This window comes from Nyctereutes procyonoides, unplaced genomic scaffold (genome assembly GCF_905146905.1).
Source record: "Nyctereutes procyonoides isolate TBG_1078 unplaced genomic scaffold, NYPRO_anot_genome, whole genome shotgun sequence".
Taxonomy (NCBI): domain Eukaryota; kingdom Metazoa; phylum Chordata; class Mammalia; order Carnivora; family Canidae; genus Nyctereutes; species Nyctereutes procyonoides.
In genome coordinates, this window is record NW_026575136.1 from 14,089,524 (window position 1) to 14,102,858 (window position 13,335).

General features: G+C 42.6%; 1 protein-coding gene across 21 annotated transcripts in view; it reads right to left on the reverse strand.

Annotated features, from left to right (window-relative positions):
* LOC129495594 (nebulin-like) overlaps positions 1 to 13,335 on the reverse strand; it is a 201,565-nt gene that overhangs the window by 56,017 nt on the left and 132,213 nt on the right. For all 21 annotated transcript variants that reach the window (XM_055303241.1, XM_055303247.1, XM_055303246.1 and 18 more), the window contains exons 107-119: positions 13,219 to 13,323; positions 9,682 to 9,789; positions 7,503 to 7,616; positions 6,948 to 7,145; positions 6,536 to 6,640; positions 5,773 to 5,877; positions 4,876 to 4,983; positions 3,392 to 3,499; positions 2,376 to 2,483; positions 1,747 to 1,851; positions 1,546 to 1,650; positions 825 to 923; positions 589 to 699 (exon numbers count right to left, since the gene is read on the reverse strand). In XM_055303241.1, the coding sequence (XP_055159216.1) occupies positions 589 to 699; positions 825 to 923; positions 1,546 to 1,650; positions 1,747 to 1,851; positions 2,376 to 2,483; positions 3,392 to 3,499; positions 4,876 to 4,983; positions 5,773 to 5,877; positions 6,536 to 6,640; positions 6,948 to 7,145; positions 7,503 to 7,616; positions 9,682 to 9,789; positions 13,219 to 13,323 (1,479 nt within the window). The remainder of the gene's footprint in view (positions 1 to 588; positions 700 to 824; positions 924 to 1,545; positions 1,651 to 1,746; positions 1,852 to 2,375; positions 2,484 to 3,391; positions 3,500 to 4,875; positions 4,984 to 5,772; positions 5,878 to 6,535; positions 6,641 to 6,947; positions 7,146 to 7,502; positions 7,617 to 9,681; positions 9,790 to 13,218; positions 13,324 to 13,335) is intronic.

Genomic DNA, 13,335 nt, shown 5'->3' on the forward strand with positions numbered 1-13,335 from the left:
TCTTTACAAAGCACATTTAATCCCTGGCTAACATGGACATCTGTTACAGCCAAGGCACTATGGGACATACATCTAAATAAGACGGGGTCCAACCCTCAAGCAATGAGGAATGGAGGGGAGAGCATGAGATCTATACACAACTAGCTGTGATAGACTGGAAGCTTCAGGGCCAACTGAAAATGAAACAAAATAGTTCAGAATTTGTTCAGTGGGCCGCAGAGCAGGGAGCCATTAAAGACTTTTCAAATGGCACCACCAAAGTTAGCATTTCTGATAGCAGGGATTAAAAGAGCAAGTTTTGAAATAAATTTGGTTTGGAGACCACAACAATAGTGTAACACAGGCCTTTCCAATTTATAAAATCAACTCTCAGCAGCTCCAGTCACAGGTAGTTAAGTACCAACATCCTTATCAAAAGGGAACAAAATAAGTAAACTGAGGCAAAATGAGGTCAACTGACTTGCTTAGACACGGTAGCCACTCCATAATTAAATAAGAGGGGAGATTTTTTTTTTTCTGAGTGCAGTTGCCTATAAAACAGTCACCAGAGGAATAAGTCACTTGCAGTGACAGGTTCAGCATCCTTACCTCGCTCAGATGTGTCTTCAGTTCCTGCACTTTTCTATATTCTGGAGTGTCAAGCACCACTTTGTATTTATCTCGCATCTTCCTTGCCTTATCAGTGTACAGGTAGTTAGACTTAAAGAAAAAAAACAAACAGAAGCACAAGTTCATCAGTCATTTAAAGAGTTGTATTGAGGCTAGTGACGTGACGTATGGAAGCTGTGCCAGGGTAGCTATGTGTCGTGAAGATGTGCACTCACCCAGAGCTTGCGCAGGTGCCGGGAGCGGACCATGTCAGGAGTGTCATACAGGAAGCAGCCCAGTCCCCTGAGGATCTGCAAGTCCTCTTTATATTTAATCTGTGTGGCAGAAACAGAAATATAGCTGGCCATGAGTAAATGCAAACAGGAACCAATAAGATAGAGTAGTGAGAACTTCATGTTGATATAGGTTTCATTTTGGTTGAACACGTCCACCCTATATTCTTAGTTGGCTGGCACTCAAATGAATCACAGATTTTTAAATTTAATCTCTAATCCTGAGCTAAGGAAAATACTGCTATTTGTTATTATATTGATGGGAGGAAAGCATGGATTGAACAGAGTGGTCTTTCAGGAGATGGAAACATTTAAGGAGAAACATGGGAGGAGGAAGTTGCCAAGGAGGATGGGAGTGGGGATGAGCAAGAGAAGGATACTAAATGGGACCCAGGACGAGACCAGGTCGGTGAGGGGCTGGTAATGGCTCAGTGTTGAATTTAGAGTGGCGGTCAGCAATTCTTGTAATTCCTAAATGTTCTTCTTACTACTGTTTCCATTGTTGGAGAAATGCGGGGTCCTGCTTCCACACAATTTCACCTCCAAGCTGTACATCCAGTGTAGAAGTACTCAATGCAGAAGGCTGTTCAAAGACCACGGTTGGCTTACATGTAGACAGCCCCTTGGTAAGAGCTTTTTAGAAAGACTCAGATGAGATGCTTACATCACTGGTGATGTCTCCCACATAGCGGCAATGGATCACTTGGGGTGTGTAAGGCAGTGAGATCATGTGGCCTTGCATCTTGAAGAAGTCTGATTTGTAGATCAACTAAAAAATGCCCCAAAACACAAACATCAGAGACCACATGGCTGACATTCCTCCCGGGGTTCCACAGCCTGCCCTCTCTCTTAAGAAAATACTCACCTCACTGACAGCCTCTTGTGTCTTCTTGACTTGGCGGATTTCAGGTGTATCGGGAGTTGTGTGAATCTTGTCTTTCAGTTTGTGGTACAGTTGTCGATACAATCTCTACATTGGAAGAAAAACCATTGTGTGGGTATTTAGCGTGGGAAGATGAGGGCATCTGTTGACTAATCAATAATCAAATATTCTAAAGAGCCATGAGGAGCAATTACGGATAAAGAAACTGAGATTAGAAAAAAGAGAAAATGGTACTTATTTTACTTAGGTGAAGAATTCTGAGCATAAAGTCTTCCACATTCTATCAGATGGTTGGATAGGGTCAGATATACAGACCAACCATTTATATAGAAAACCAGGGTCACGAATCAGACTAAAATGCAAATTCATTAATGATTTTTTAATAACGAATCTCGAAAAAGGAATTAATTTGCATCATAATCTATGAATTGGGATCGACAAAGGCATTACCAAATACAGAAAAACGTCACCGATGAATACAAACATCAAAATGGTAACGAAAAGGACCCTCTCATTCCTTGCTGATACAGAAATTTCTAAGATATAGTACAAAGCCGTGGCCTTTGAAACTCAACACCCCCCCCCACACACAGAATCAACATTCACTGTACCTCACTGGTAACATTGTTCACCCTCCGGACATGGACAAATGGGACGTCTTTGGGGCCAAGCGTGTATCCGTTTGCCTTGATGTGTTCATACACTTCTTTGTACTTGAACTGGGAAGGCAGAGTCAGAATGAGTTTGCTGCCGGGTCACAAAGAGTAGCTGTACATTCCTCACACAGAAAGGAGCTGCTGCTTTCATTTGAAAATCACTCTCCAAGTATTAAGTATAAGGAAAAGTCACGGACAAAAGGTCACTAGTAATCAGGACCTTGACAATTATTTTCTTGGCTAATAAAGCCAGGTACAGAGAGGAATAAAATTCAGTGTTGCTTAGATGAACCTGCTTGCAGGCAGCTATGAAAAATACAAGGGAAAGCCTGTGTTTTTAGTCCCAGCACAGCTGGGAAGTTAAGACCTGCAAGGAAGAGAGGAGCGACTACTTCTGAGGCCGACAAGTAACTTTCCAGATGGATTTACCAGAAAAAATGACACATTAGGTGGTTTTATTTGCAAGTGTCTGATTTGGAGACCGTGAGTTTGGGCCTCTGGGTTTGTTTGCTGGCCACCGGCAGGCTTGGGTCCCAGGACTCCAAAGGCAGAAGAGAGCTTATGGTTCTGCGGGCTGCATGCAGCTTCCCCCCACTCCGCCCCTGCGTGGAGCTCCCAAGCATCCCCAGCATCCCCGCAGGTGGCAGGAGCCCCTTCGCCCCCAGCTTTCTGCTCAGCAGTGGAGGGTGCACCGTGGGGCCAGCATTGGAGCCAGCCGGCCCGCAAAGAACCCCGTCTGCCCAAGGGACACACGAGACATCCTCTCCCCAGGCCACTGCCACCGCCCATAGGGTGCCTGGAGTCGCTGGGATGCTTGTGCGCTAACAGAGGCAGAGGCGCTGCAACGGCCACACACCAGGTACGTGGGAGAGGGGCATGCTCAGCACAGGCCTGCCCCCCCGCTCCCCACCCCTAGGGGCCCAGGTCAGTGCCCCTCTCCCGGCAGGCCTCGGGTGCGGGGAGGCACTCACATAGCTGCTCTGGTAGCGCTTGTCCTTGGCGTGCTGGAAGGCGACCGTGTCGCCAGGGAGCCGGTATCCCGTGGGAAGGGTGCGCCGGCCAGCACCGCGGTACAGGCCCTATGGAGAGCAAGGGGTTAGGCTGCACCAGGGCCCATCGAGTCAAACACACCGCATGCAGCCCACTCCAGGCTTTCGGTCGAGATGCCACATGTCCTTGTTTACCAGGCCGATGTCACAAGAAGTCAAGGGAGTTCAAAGGGCCCGGCAACGAATGCATCATCCTTGACCCCCTGCTTCAACAGGGACCGGTGCCTGCACGCTCCACTGCCCAGGCCTTGGGCTCCGGTCACATCTCCGAGCCCATCAGGCTCCCTGCTCGGCCCCCACCCTCCTCGCTAATACTCACTCGCTTCATCTCTCTCGAGTAAATAAACCAAATCTTTAAGAGAGAGAGACAGAGAGAGTGAGAGAGATGCCTGGGGGGCTCAGTGGTTGAGCACCTGCCTTAGGCTCAGGGTGTGACCCCAGGTCCTGGGATTGGGTCCCCAATGGGGTCCCTGCAAGGAGCCTGCTTCTCCCTCTGCCTGTGTCTCTCATAAATAAATAAAATCTTAAAAAAGAGAGCGAGCAAGCGATGAGTGAAGGGGCCCATAGGAAATAATTCTTCTATGTTTTGAATGTATGCCCAATTAGCTGCATGGAATCTAGCAAGAAAATGGGAGAAGTAGAGAGAACAGGCAGTCAGTGCCACCGGTGTCATGAACCCTTAGGTGTCATTCACATCACCAGTCCCGGAGACAGTCATAATGATAAGGCACATCCCTGGAACCCCATCCCTCCCATAAACACAGTGTCAGGCCATGAAGAGGTCATGATTCTCTGATCCCTGGCAGATGGAGGAAAGGAGTTTCTGACCGTGATCCTAAATAGCCTGTTTTATGGGGGAGCTCCAGGAGTAAGAATAGTATCAGAGATATCAGAGACCAAATGTCTTTCAACATTCACTATAGGAGAGTGACATCAAAGACAGACCAAAGTAGCCTGACCAGGTAACACCCAAAAGGGATATTAAACACGTGAGTGGAATCCAGTTTCTTTCTCTTCTGAATTCCAACAATAATTTCTAGCCCTTTCTCTTACTATTAGTAGTCCCTTATGATTATGCGCCTTCTCTTTGTCTTTTTGGTTTTAAGTTGTTTGAGACAGGTTGGCTTTCTCTCTTCCTTGTATCTTGTAAATGTAAATGCAATGTTGCTCTAAGAATGCCCATTGCTTGCATGGTGTAAGGATCCTGACAACCAGGAGGGAAGACAGTGTACTGTTTGGGTTTTTTCTTTGTTTTTTAACTCAGGTGAATGGAACAGCATTGACAACTGAGAAGGTCAGGCTGAGATAAAGCCCAAGCCAAGGAGGGTTCTGCAGAAGCCAGTGGCCTGGCCCTCGGAGGCCTCTTGGATTTCTGCTGGCCCCTGCACTGGGTTCTCACTGCTCACCTCACTCTGGAGCTTGTGTGCATGAAGGGCCCGGTCCAGGTCCACAGTTTTCGTAGTTGGAGCCACTTTGCCTCTGACACTGTGCACGTAGTCATGGTGATAGACGGCCTGTGTCAGACAGAAGAGGGGTCAGCTGATTCTGATCGCAGCAGCATCGTTGGAAAGAAGTAAATGGAAACCTAAGTCTCTCTTCAAGAAAGGAAGGAAGGTTTCCTTTTGCCTAAACAACTGATCCATCATTGTCTTGTCAACAGTCTCGCAAGTGGCGTGTGCACCCCACAGTGAAAGGGAAGCAGAGGACATGGCTCAGCATAGGGAGGGAACAGTGGCTATCTTAGGGCTCTAAGTTTCAAAACAATGGGTTTTTACATTCTAACTTACTGGTGGGATTTGATATTTACTTATTAATTTGCGGGGTTAGTGAAAAGAAAAAAAAAGAGCAGCCGTGTGCTGGCTCTGCCCCCCACATCAGATAGTGGGTGCGGCGTGCGGCTGAGGCTTGGGCACCGGGCCTGCCCAGACCACGGACGAAGGGCCCCACGGCACCCACACTGCTCACCACGTGGCCTGCCCCCCTCCCTCATCCTGCCACGACCAGCTCTAATTTTCCAGAAGGCTGACCCAGCAAGATACAACTGCTGCTCTTGATACGAGGCCTCAAAAAGCAAGTTTTAAAGCAAAAAGCTCTAAAACACTGAGTATTCCATAGAGTTATATCATTTCTACCTCCACCCTGGGAACTGATTGAGCACACCAGATTTTAGGAAATACAAGCAGAACCATAAGTAACTTTCTAAGGCACTAACTCTGGTCTCCCAGTTAGAAAAAGCCACTTTTTTTTTTTTTTGCCATGTCTGCTTGAGTGGTGGCCCACACAACTTCCCCTCGGGCACTTACATCACTCAGTTGTTTCCCACTTTTCACAGCCTGCACATAGACCGGAGTGTCTGTGACCAACTTGTAGTCATTCCTGGTCTTCTGTGCATGAGATTTGTACTTGATCTGCCAAGAGGAATAAAAGAAGCCTGTGTTAGACCGTTCATGGTTCTAGAAATTGCTGCTTTCATGGAGGGTTTGGTTGCTATTAAAACTCATGACATTTACTTTCATTAGCACTTATTCAATTGACCAGGAGGCATTTGAATTTTATGACAATCTGCATAATGGATGCTTATAGTCCTATGGAGCTTCTAGAGCCTTCTAGCAGGCTTGAGAGCTGCTCTTCTAGGAACATCTAAGCTTTTTTACTGAAATCTTGTTTTTTGTTTTTTTTTTTTTTAATCTTGATTACAGTGTTAATTTGCTCAGCAAATTCTCTTTTTAAATAGATCCTGTCTATAGCATCACAAACACCTCACAAGTGAGATTCCCCTAATATGAGAATCATGTGCTTGATAGATGTGAAATAGTCCAAGTGTAGAGAGAGGCGCCAGGGAAAGACAACAGGACAGCTTGACCATGTTGTTTAATAGGAAAGCTATGTGCATTCCAAGAAACGGCCGTTCTCTGCTCCTTAGCATCATTCTCCAGCTCAGCCATCCTCAACATCATTTAAGACATAGCTGGTCTGTGACAATGTCCATAACTCTCCCTTTGACTTAGACTATGTAGAAAAGGAAATATACTTTTTAAAAAACCCCATAAGATAGGGCAAACTCACATCGTTACGTAGATCATAAGCATGCTTAGCGTGAAGAATTTCAGGAGTGTCCCAGACGTAGCATCCAATGCCTTTTAGCCAGTTGAGGTCATCCTTGTATACAATCTAAAGGATTGTGTTGGATAGAGGGAATCAGAAAAAAGAAACTGACCGTAACTCAAACACCAAAAACACAGACACCCTGTGGGCCGAGGATGACTTTATGGAATGAAATTCGAAAGGTGTTATGCAATGAGGCTGAGGGTGCCCTGAAAACACTGGCACACAGGGCCCTGCTTCCTGGGACAGACCCACAGGTACAAAGGACAACAACGCTGGAAGAAGGCCAGGGTACAGACGCAGGTGGGTCTGCTTCCCCTCAGGATGGGCACGTGGAGCCAGCGAGGGGGACCTTCACAAGCAGTGGGCTTACGTCGCTGATCTGATCTGTGACTTTCCTGACGTGGCTGTTGACTTGCAAGTCAGGGTGGCAAATCCACTCATGGAGATGTAGGCGGTAATCAATCTCACTGACTTTCTTCTGAGAATCCTTAGCAGTAACCATCTCTACCATGTCAGGCACGATGTGGATTTTCATCTTGTTCTTTTCATAAACTGATCTGTATAGGCGCTGTGAAGATAAAATAATACGCCAATTATTTAGGGAATTGTGCAAGGTATCAAGGCAATCTGGTTCTTAAACCCTTCTTATACACCAGAGAAGTCGAGGTAAACAATGTATGGCAATCAAGTGGGATCTGGAATTTTCTGACACTGTCTACAGATTCATAGGGGTAGGGTAAGCAGCATGTGTTAAAGTAACACCTCGCTTCTTCATATACGCACAGTCAGCGCCATGTGCATTGACAGAAAATTTTTTAAATATTTTATTTAAATTCAATTTGTCAGTGTGGAAAATGTTCCGATTTGCGATAGATGGCTATACTACTTGGCTTTGCTGTGAAGTAAGGCCTCTGGGATTACTTACATCAATGTTAAACTTGCCAACTCTGAGGCACCGTGCTGTATTTGGATCATCCTCAACGCTTTTTGGTAAAGTATAAAGAGCTTTGAACTTTTCATATTCTTCTCGATATTTGATCTACAGAGAAAAAGTACAAAGGAAGAAAAAGTTTTGGAGAGTAATGGATCTATATTGGTAAAGAGTGCAAGACTAAATAGGACGGGCCCAGCTCGTCCAGCCAACTTGGGGTCACCTCTTGTGAGCCTGTTTCCTCATCTGTGCAGAGGTGGAGGTGTAGCATGAGTACCTGCCACGGGGTTAGTCTGAGGATGAAACTATATCTGATACTACTTTTTAATTTGTGGAGAGCTATAAAATTTAATTACTGTTTTAAAAATGTCCATACCCATACTAGTACTTCTGCTACTACACCAAACTCATTTTACAGTTTACATAATTTTTAAATAATCTCTTTCATGATAATGACTTTACTTATCTTAACCATGAATGAAAGGTGAAAAATGTGCTTAGGAATTTGTTTTTAGTAACTGATTACCTTGATGCTTAAGAGACACAGTGCTTGAATTTCAGTTTTTACAAGGTTTTCCAAAAAATACACTGTAACCAATTTCTATGGGAAAACCAGCTTACAGTTCTTAAATCCTACTGCCACTGAATTAATGCTCCATGATTTCATGAACTAGGAGTTAAGGCCCTTATGGAGACTAAGATCCAAGCTCCTAGCACATGATAAGATAACAATTCTCTCGTTACTCAGAGGCCCACATCTTAGTTAAAAAAAAAAAAAAAGGAAAAAGAAGAAGAATATGGGAATATTTGTGCCAGAATTGCAGTGAAGTCCTTTATTGACTGGAAACCAACCAAAATTCCCAGCAGAATTTTCGAGATTAGTTCACATACTCCTTACCTCTAAACCATTCCCTGGTTATAGAGAAGACAGTACTCAAAGGCACATTTTTAAAGAACTACTGTTGAAATTTTTCTTTTAAAGGATTTCTCTGTGTCCCATCTTTTGTTCCAAAAACAAGTTGCTGAAAATTCTGCATCTATAACTTTTTTCATGACTAAAGGAGAAAACCTCTGTTTAGCTTTCTAAATTCTAGTTACAAAACTCTTCTTCCCAAATGAAGTTTGCTCCTTTGGGCTAGTGTGTTTGCAGCCCTCCAAACAGACATGGTTCTGGGTAAAGTCACATACATTGGTTTTTCCTCCAGGTAAATATTAAATTAATTCCACATACTGGTCTAACAAAGTCTTTTGCTAAACACGTATCTCTAGGCTGGAAGGCACTGAAATCAATTTATTGGATCAGTAGCATTTAAACGAATGGAACAGAATTGAAATGATCAGAGTGTATTGCCTTTAGTTTGGCAGTACATAGTCTTCTGTAAAACATTTATGTCAGAAGGAACTCACATAAACTTCAGGTGTGTGTGTGTATGTCGACTTGAAACACAAAACTCTCACTGGTAGAAAAAAAAGGTTTGAGAAATACTGATCTAAAATGCTATGTAAAAGGTTCACAATTAAGAGGTAAAAGTCTCTAAAGGAGGTTATTTTTCTGAAAGAGAACTAGCTTCTTAGGACTGCAATGAAGGTTATAGGTAATTTTACAATAAAAGGCTTTATTATGCTGAGTGAAATAAGTCAATCGGAAAAGGACAAACATTATAGGGTCTCATTCATTTGGGGAACATAAATAATAGTGAAAGGGAATAGAAGGTAAGGGAGAAGAAATGGGTAGGAAATATCAGAAAGGGAGACAGAACATGAAGACTCCTAACTCTGGGAAACGAACTAGGGGTGGTGGAAGGGGAGGAGGGCGGGGGGCAGGGGTGACTGGGTGATGGGCATTGAGGGGGGCACTTGATGGGATGAGCACTGGGTGTTATTCTGTATGTTGGCAAATTGAATACCAATAAAAAATAAATTTATTATTTAAAAAAATTAAAATAAAAACATTTTAAAAAAAGGCTTTACTTAAGAACATTTTGGGCATAAAGGGTTGAAGTTCATAAACCTTACTATGATATCTAAATAGCTCATTGTAATTTCAGATTTTCTTTTACAATATACATAAACATATTATAAAACACATGAGTCAGCTAGAAAAATTCCAGGAGCGGAGAACTGGGGAAGGCAGAGGGTGGGTAAGAGGCCATCACACTTGTACTGGACTTACATGGCTAGCCAGATGCTTCTGGTTCTTGGCATGCGTCAGGGACATGGTACTGGTAGGCAGGATGTAGCTGGTGGCCTTCACTCTATCCCAGGCCTCCTTGTACAGGTTCTACAGGGGTTAAAAACCATCTTGTGAGTATAGAGAAATGCATTCTGGTTGGATTGCAGGGGATTTTTCCTGTATCTTTTTTCAGACACGGCTTAACCACCCCTGATCTTCATACTCGGTAGGACCCATGTCCCCCTCGGTGAATAATGGGTTTAAATGCTGCAACCATAATTTTACGGTCAATTATTCTGTTCTCTGCCATGGTACTTATTCTAGTTTGGCAGTTATCATGGAGCGATAAAGAGCTTTTCTGTATCTTGACGACAGTGGTGAATATAGGACTGTACATTTGTAAAGTTATAGTATTATAGGCCACAAAGAGTGAAATTTTACTGTATGGAAATTAAAACAAAGTTTTTGATGCTGTGTTCATTTCCTGTAGGTCTAGGAATTCCTGAAGGGTGAAAACCACTTAAAATCTATTTATCCTTTCTTACTTTTTGGAGCTAGTGGGAATGCAAGAATTGCTTCTATTCCTAGGTATTTATTTACTCAAGAAAATGAAAACTTACATATGCAACATATGCACAAAAACCTATACTCAAATGTATACAGCAGCTTTATTCATAATTGTCAAAAACTAGAAACAACTCAGTATCCCTCGACTGTGAATGAATAAGTTGTGGTATATTCATACAACTGAATATCACTCTGTAATAAATACAATAAACTACTGGTTTTTACAGCAACGTGTAGAGTACATATGTGGATTTTACTAAGACAAAGAAACAGACCTGATGGCTGCAGACTTCATAATCCCATTTACATGACATTCTAGAAAAGGTTTTTAAAAGTTTGTTTCTTTACAAATAGGTGCAGAAAATGCTTCTGTGGATCTCAAGTAAGGAAAAGGAAGCAAGAGGGTAATTTTGAGGTGATAGATTTTCTGTGTCTTCACTGGGGTGAATACATGACTTCACATTTGTTAAAAGCCATAGTCCAAAGGCACCTGGGTGGCTCAGTGGGTTAAGCATCTGCCTTCAGCTGAGGTCACGATGAGCCTGGAGAACCCTGCTCAGAGGGAAGTCTGCTTCTCCCTCTTCCTCTGCCCCTCTTCCTGCTCATGCTCTCTCTCTCAAATCAATAAAATCTTGTTTTTTTAAAAAAAATCCTGTAGTGCTATATACTACAAAGAATGATTTACTGTGTGTAAATTAAAACAGAATCAAGTGGAATGGGGAAGGGGATGCCAGTGGAATACAAATCATAATAAACCTAATTGTGTTACAAATGCATGACAAGACTATGCTGAAGGGAGTTAGAAAACAATTTAGTTGACTTTTGAAAATGGTATTTTGACTCATTAAGCTATAGACAAAAATAACCAAATAAGATACTGTAGTTAGTATATTTATTTCTCACAGGAATATGGGTTAGCAATCCTAAAAACTATGTGCCTATAAAAGTTCAACAAATAGGAGCGCCTGGAGGGTTCAGGGGTGAGTGTCTGGCTTCAGCCCAGGGCATGACCCCGGGGTCCTGGGATCGAGTCCCACATCAGGCTCCCTGCAGGGAGCCTGCTTCTCCCTCTGTCTGTGTCTCTGCCTCTCTGTGTCTCATGAATAAATACATCTTTAAAAAAAAGTTGAACAAATAAGCAAACATATCATAGGTAATGAGGGCCAGGCTTTCTAGGAAAAAAAAAAGCCACAAGTTGGAAAAATAAGATAGTCTAAAGTCTGTGGTGTTGAATGATACAGGAAGCATCAATAGGAACTCATGGTTTAGGCATAGATATAATTAGACAATGGAAATAAATACTGATATGTATGCATACAGAGGTTAGTATCCATAATATATTTCTAAGCTCTGTCCATATAAGGGTCCCAGCAGCAGTGAGCACGCCTAGTGCTTAGATTTTTGCCTTTTAAATGCCAATCCTTAATACATAGACCAGGGCTCCTTGGAGAGAGGGGTGTCTGGAACATGGAAAATACAAGATGAGTATCTTGTGGTGCCAGAATGTAAGGAAGGGCTCAAAAACAATGCCAGAGTATGTTAAGGTCTTATAGGAGCCACCCCGAAAGGTGCCCAATGGGCAAAGGTGAAATGATTTGAGCAAAATAAATAACCATATCAGACTACATCACATAGAAGAAATTAAATATCCATGAGTTCATACTGATACAAAAAAAAAAAAAAAAAAAAAAAAACAAAAAAACCCCAAATGGTAGGAAGGCTTGTTTCTTACCGAAGAATTCCAATTAATAAATGTAGGAGGGATAAAAAAAAAAACAAAAAAAAACCCAGAAAATCACCAATAAAAGTTGTTTCAGGCAAGACCCATCAATGATGGTAAAATACATGAGAGAACATTTGAAGAGAAACAGGCTATCTGCAAAGTCCCAAAGTATCTCCCTCCAGGATATGTATTAATAACAAAAGGAAAAATTGTGACATTACAGTGGAGAAGCTCAGCAGGCAGCCAACTAACCAAGTCACCATGTTCAACATCACCAGCTACCGGCATCACGTCTACCTGCCACGATGCCGGAGAGAAGTTTTTGTGTTACGCTCACCAAAAATGGACTGTCTTCATCTAATCATAAGACATCATATAAAACCAAATTGAGGGACATTCTACAAAATAACTGGAAAGTATCCCTCAAAAGTGTTACAATCAGAAAAAGTCAAGGAAAAATTGAGAAATGATCAGATTGAAGAAAGCTAATGAGTCATATCAGTTAAATGCAAAATGCAATGATGGGCTGGTGCCTGACACAGAAAAGCACATTAGTGGAAAAACCCTGGTGAAATCTGGATGAAGCCTATAATTAACACTGCGACAACGTTAATTTAGTTTCCATGGTTGTATTATAGAGAAAACTATGCTGGAATTCTCTGGACTATTTTTGCAACTTCTCTGGAAATCTAAAAGAATTTCAAAATGAAGTTTTAAAAAGTTTGTTGAGAACTAGGGGTGGTGGAAGGGGAGGAGGGCGGGGGGTGGGGGTGAATGGGTGACAGGCACTGAGGGGGACACTTGACGGGATGAGCACTGGGTGCTATTCTGTATGTTGGCAAATTGAACACCAATAAAAAATAGATTTATTATTTAAAAAAAATAAAAAAATAAAAAGTTTGTTGAATTAACCAATTCAGAGGAGACCAAAAAAAGAAAAGAAAAGAAAAAAAAAAGTGTCTTTGTAGGCTGTAAGCCCCTCGCCTGTGGAGAAGCCAGGGAAGGACAAGTTCAGGGTGAGGGTAGCATAGCTTCGACTGTGCCCACCTGCAATAAGGAAGGAGCTCCCAAATCTGTGCCAATGCACGGCATGGTGTGATACTCCACTTGGGGCTCATTTAATGGTCACTAGGTCTACTGATGAGATAAAGTAGGAATCTGGAGGTGCCTGAAAAAACCTGGGGGATAAGGTCCCTATCCCAACTATTCCATTATTGTCTCCAGGGAAGATGAGAAAAATAACTCACACTGCTGTAAAGATTCTTCAGGTTCTTGGTTCTGTCATAATCCACTGTTTCTAGGACTGTTGTATATTTGTCCTTAATCTGATGATAGTTTTCTTTATATTTCACCTACACACAAAA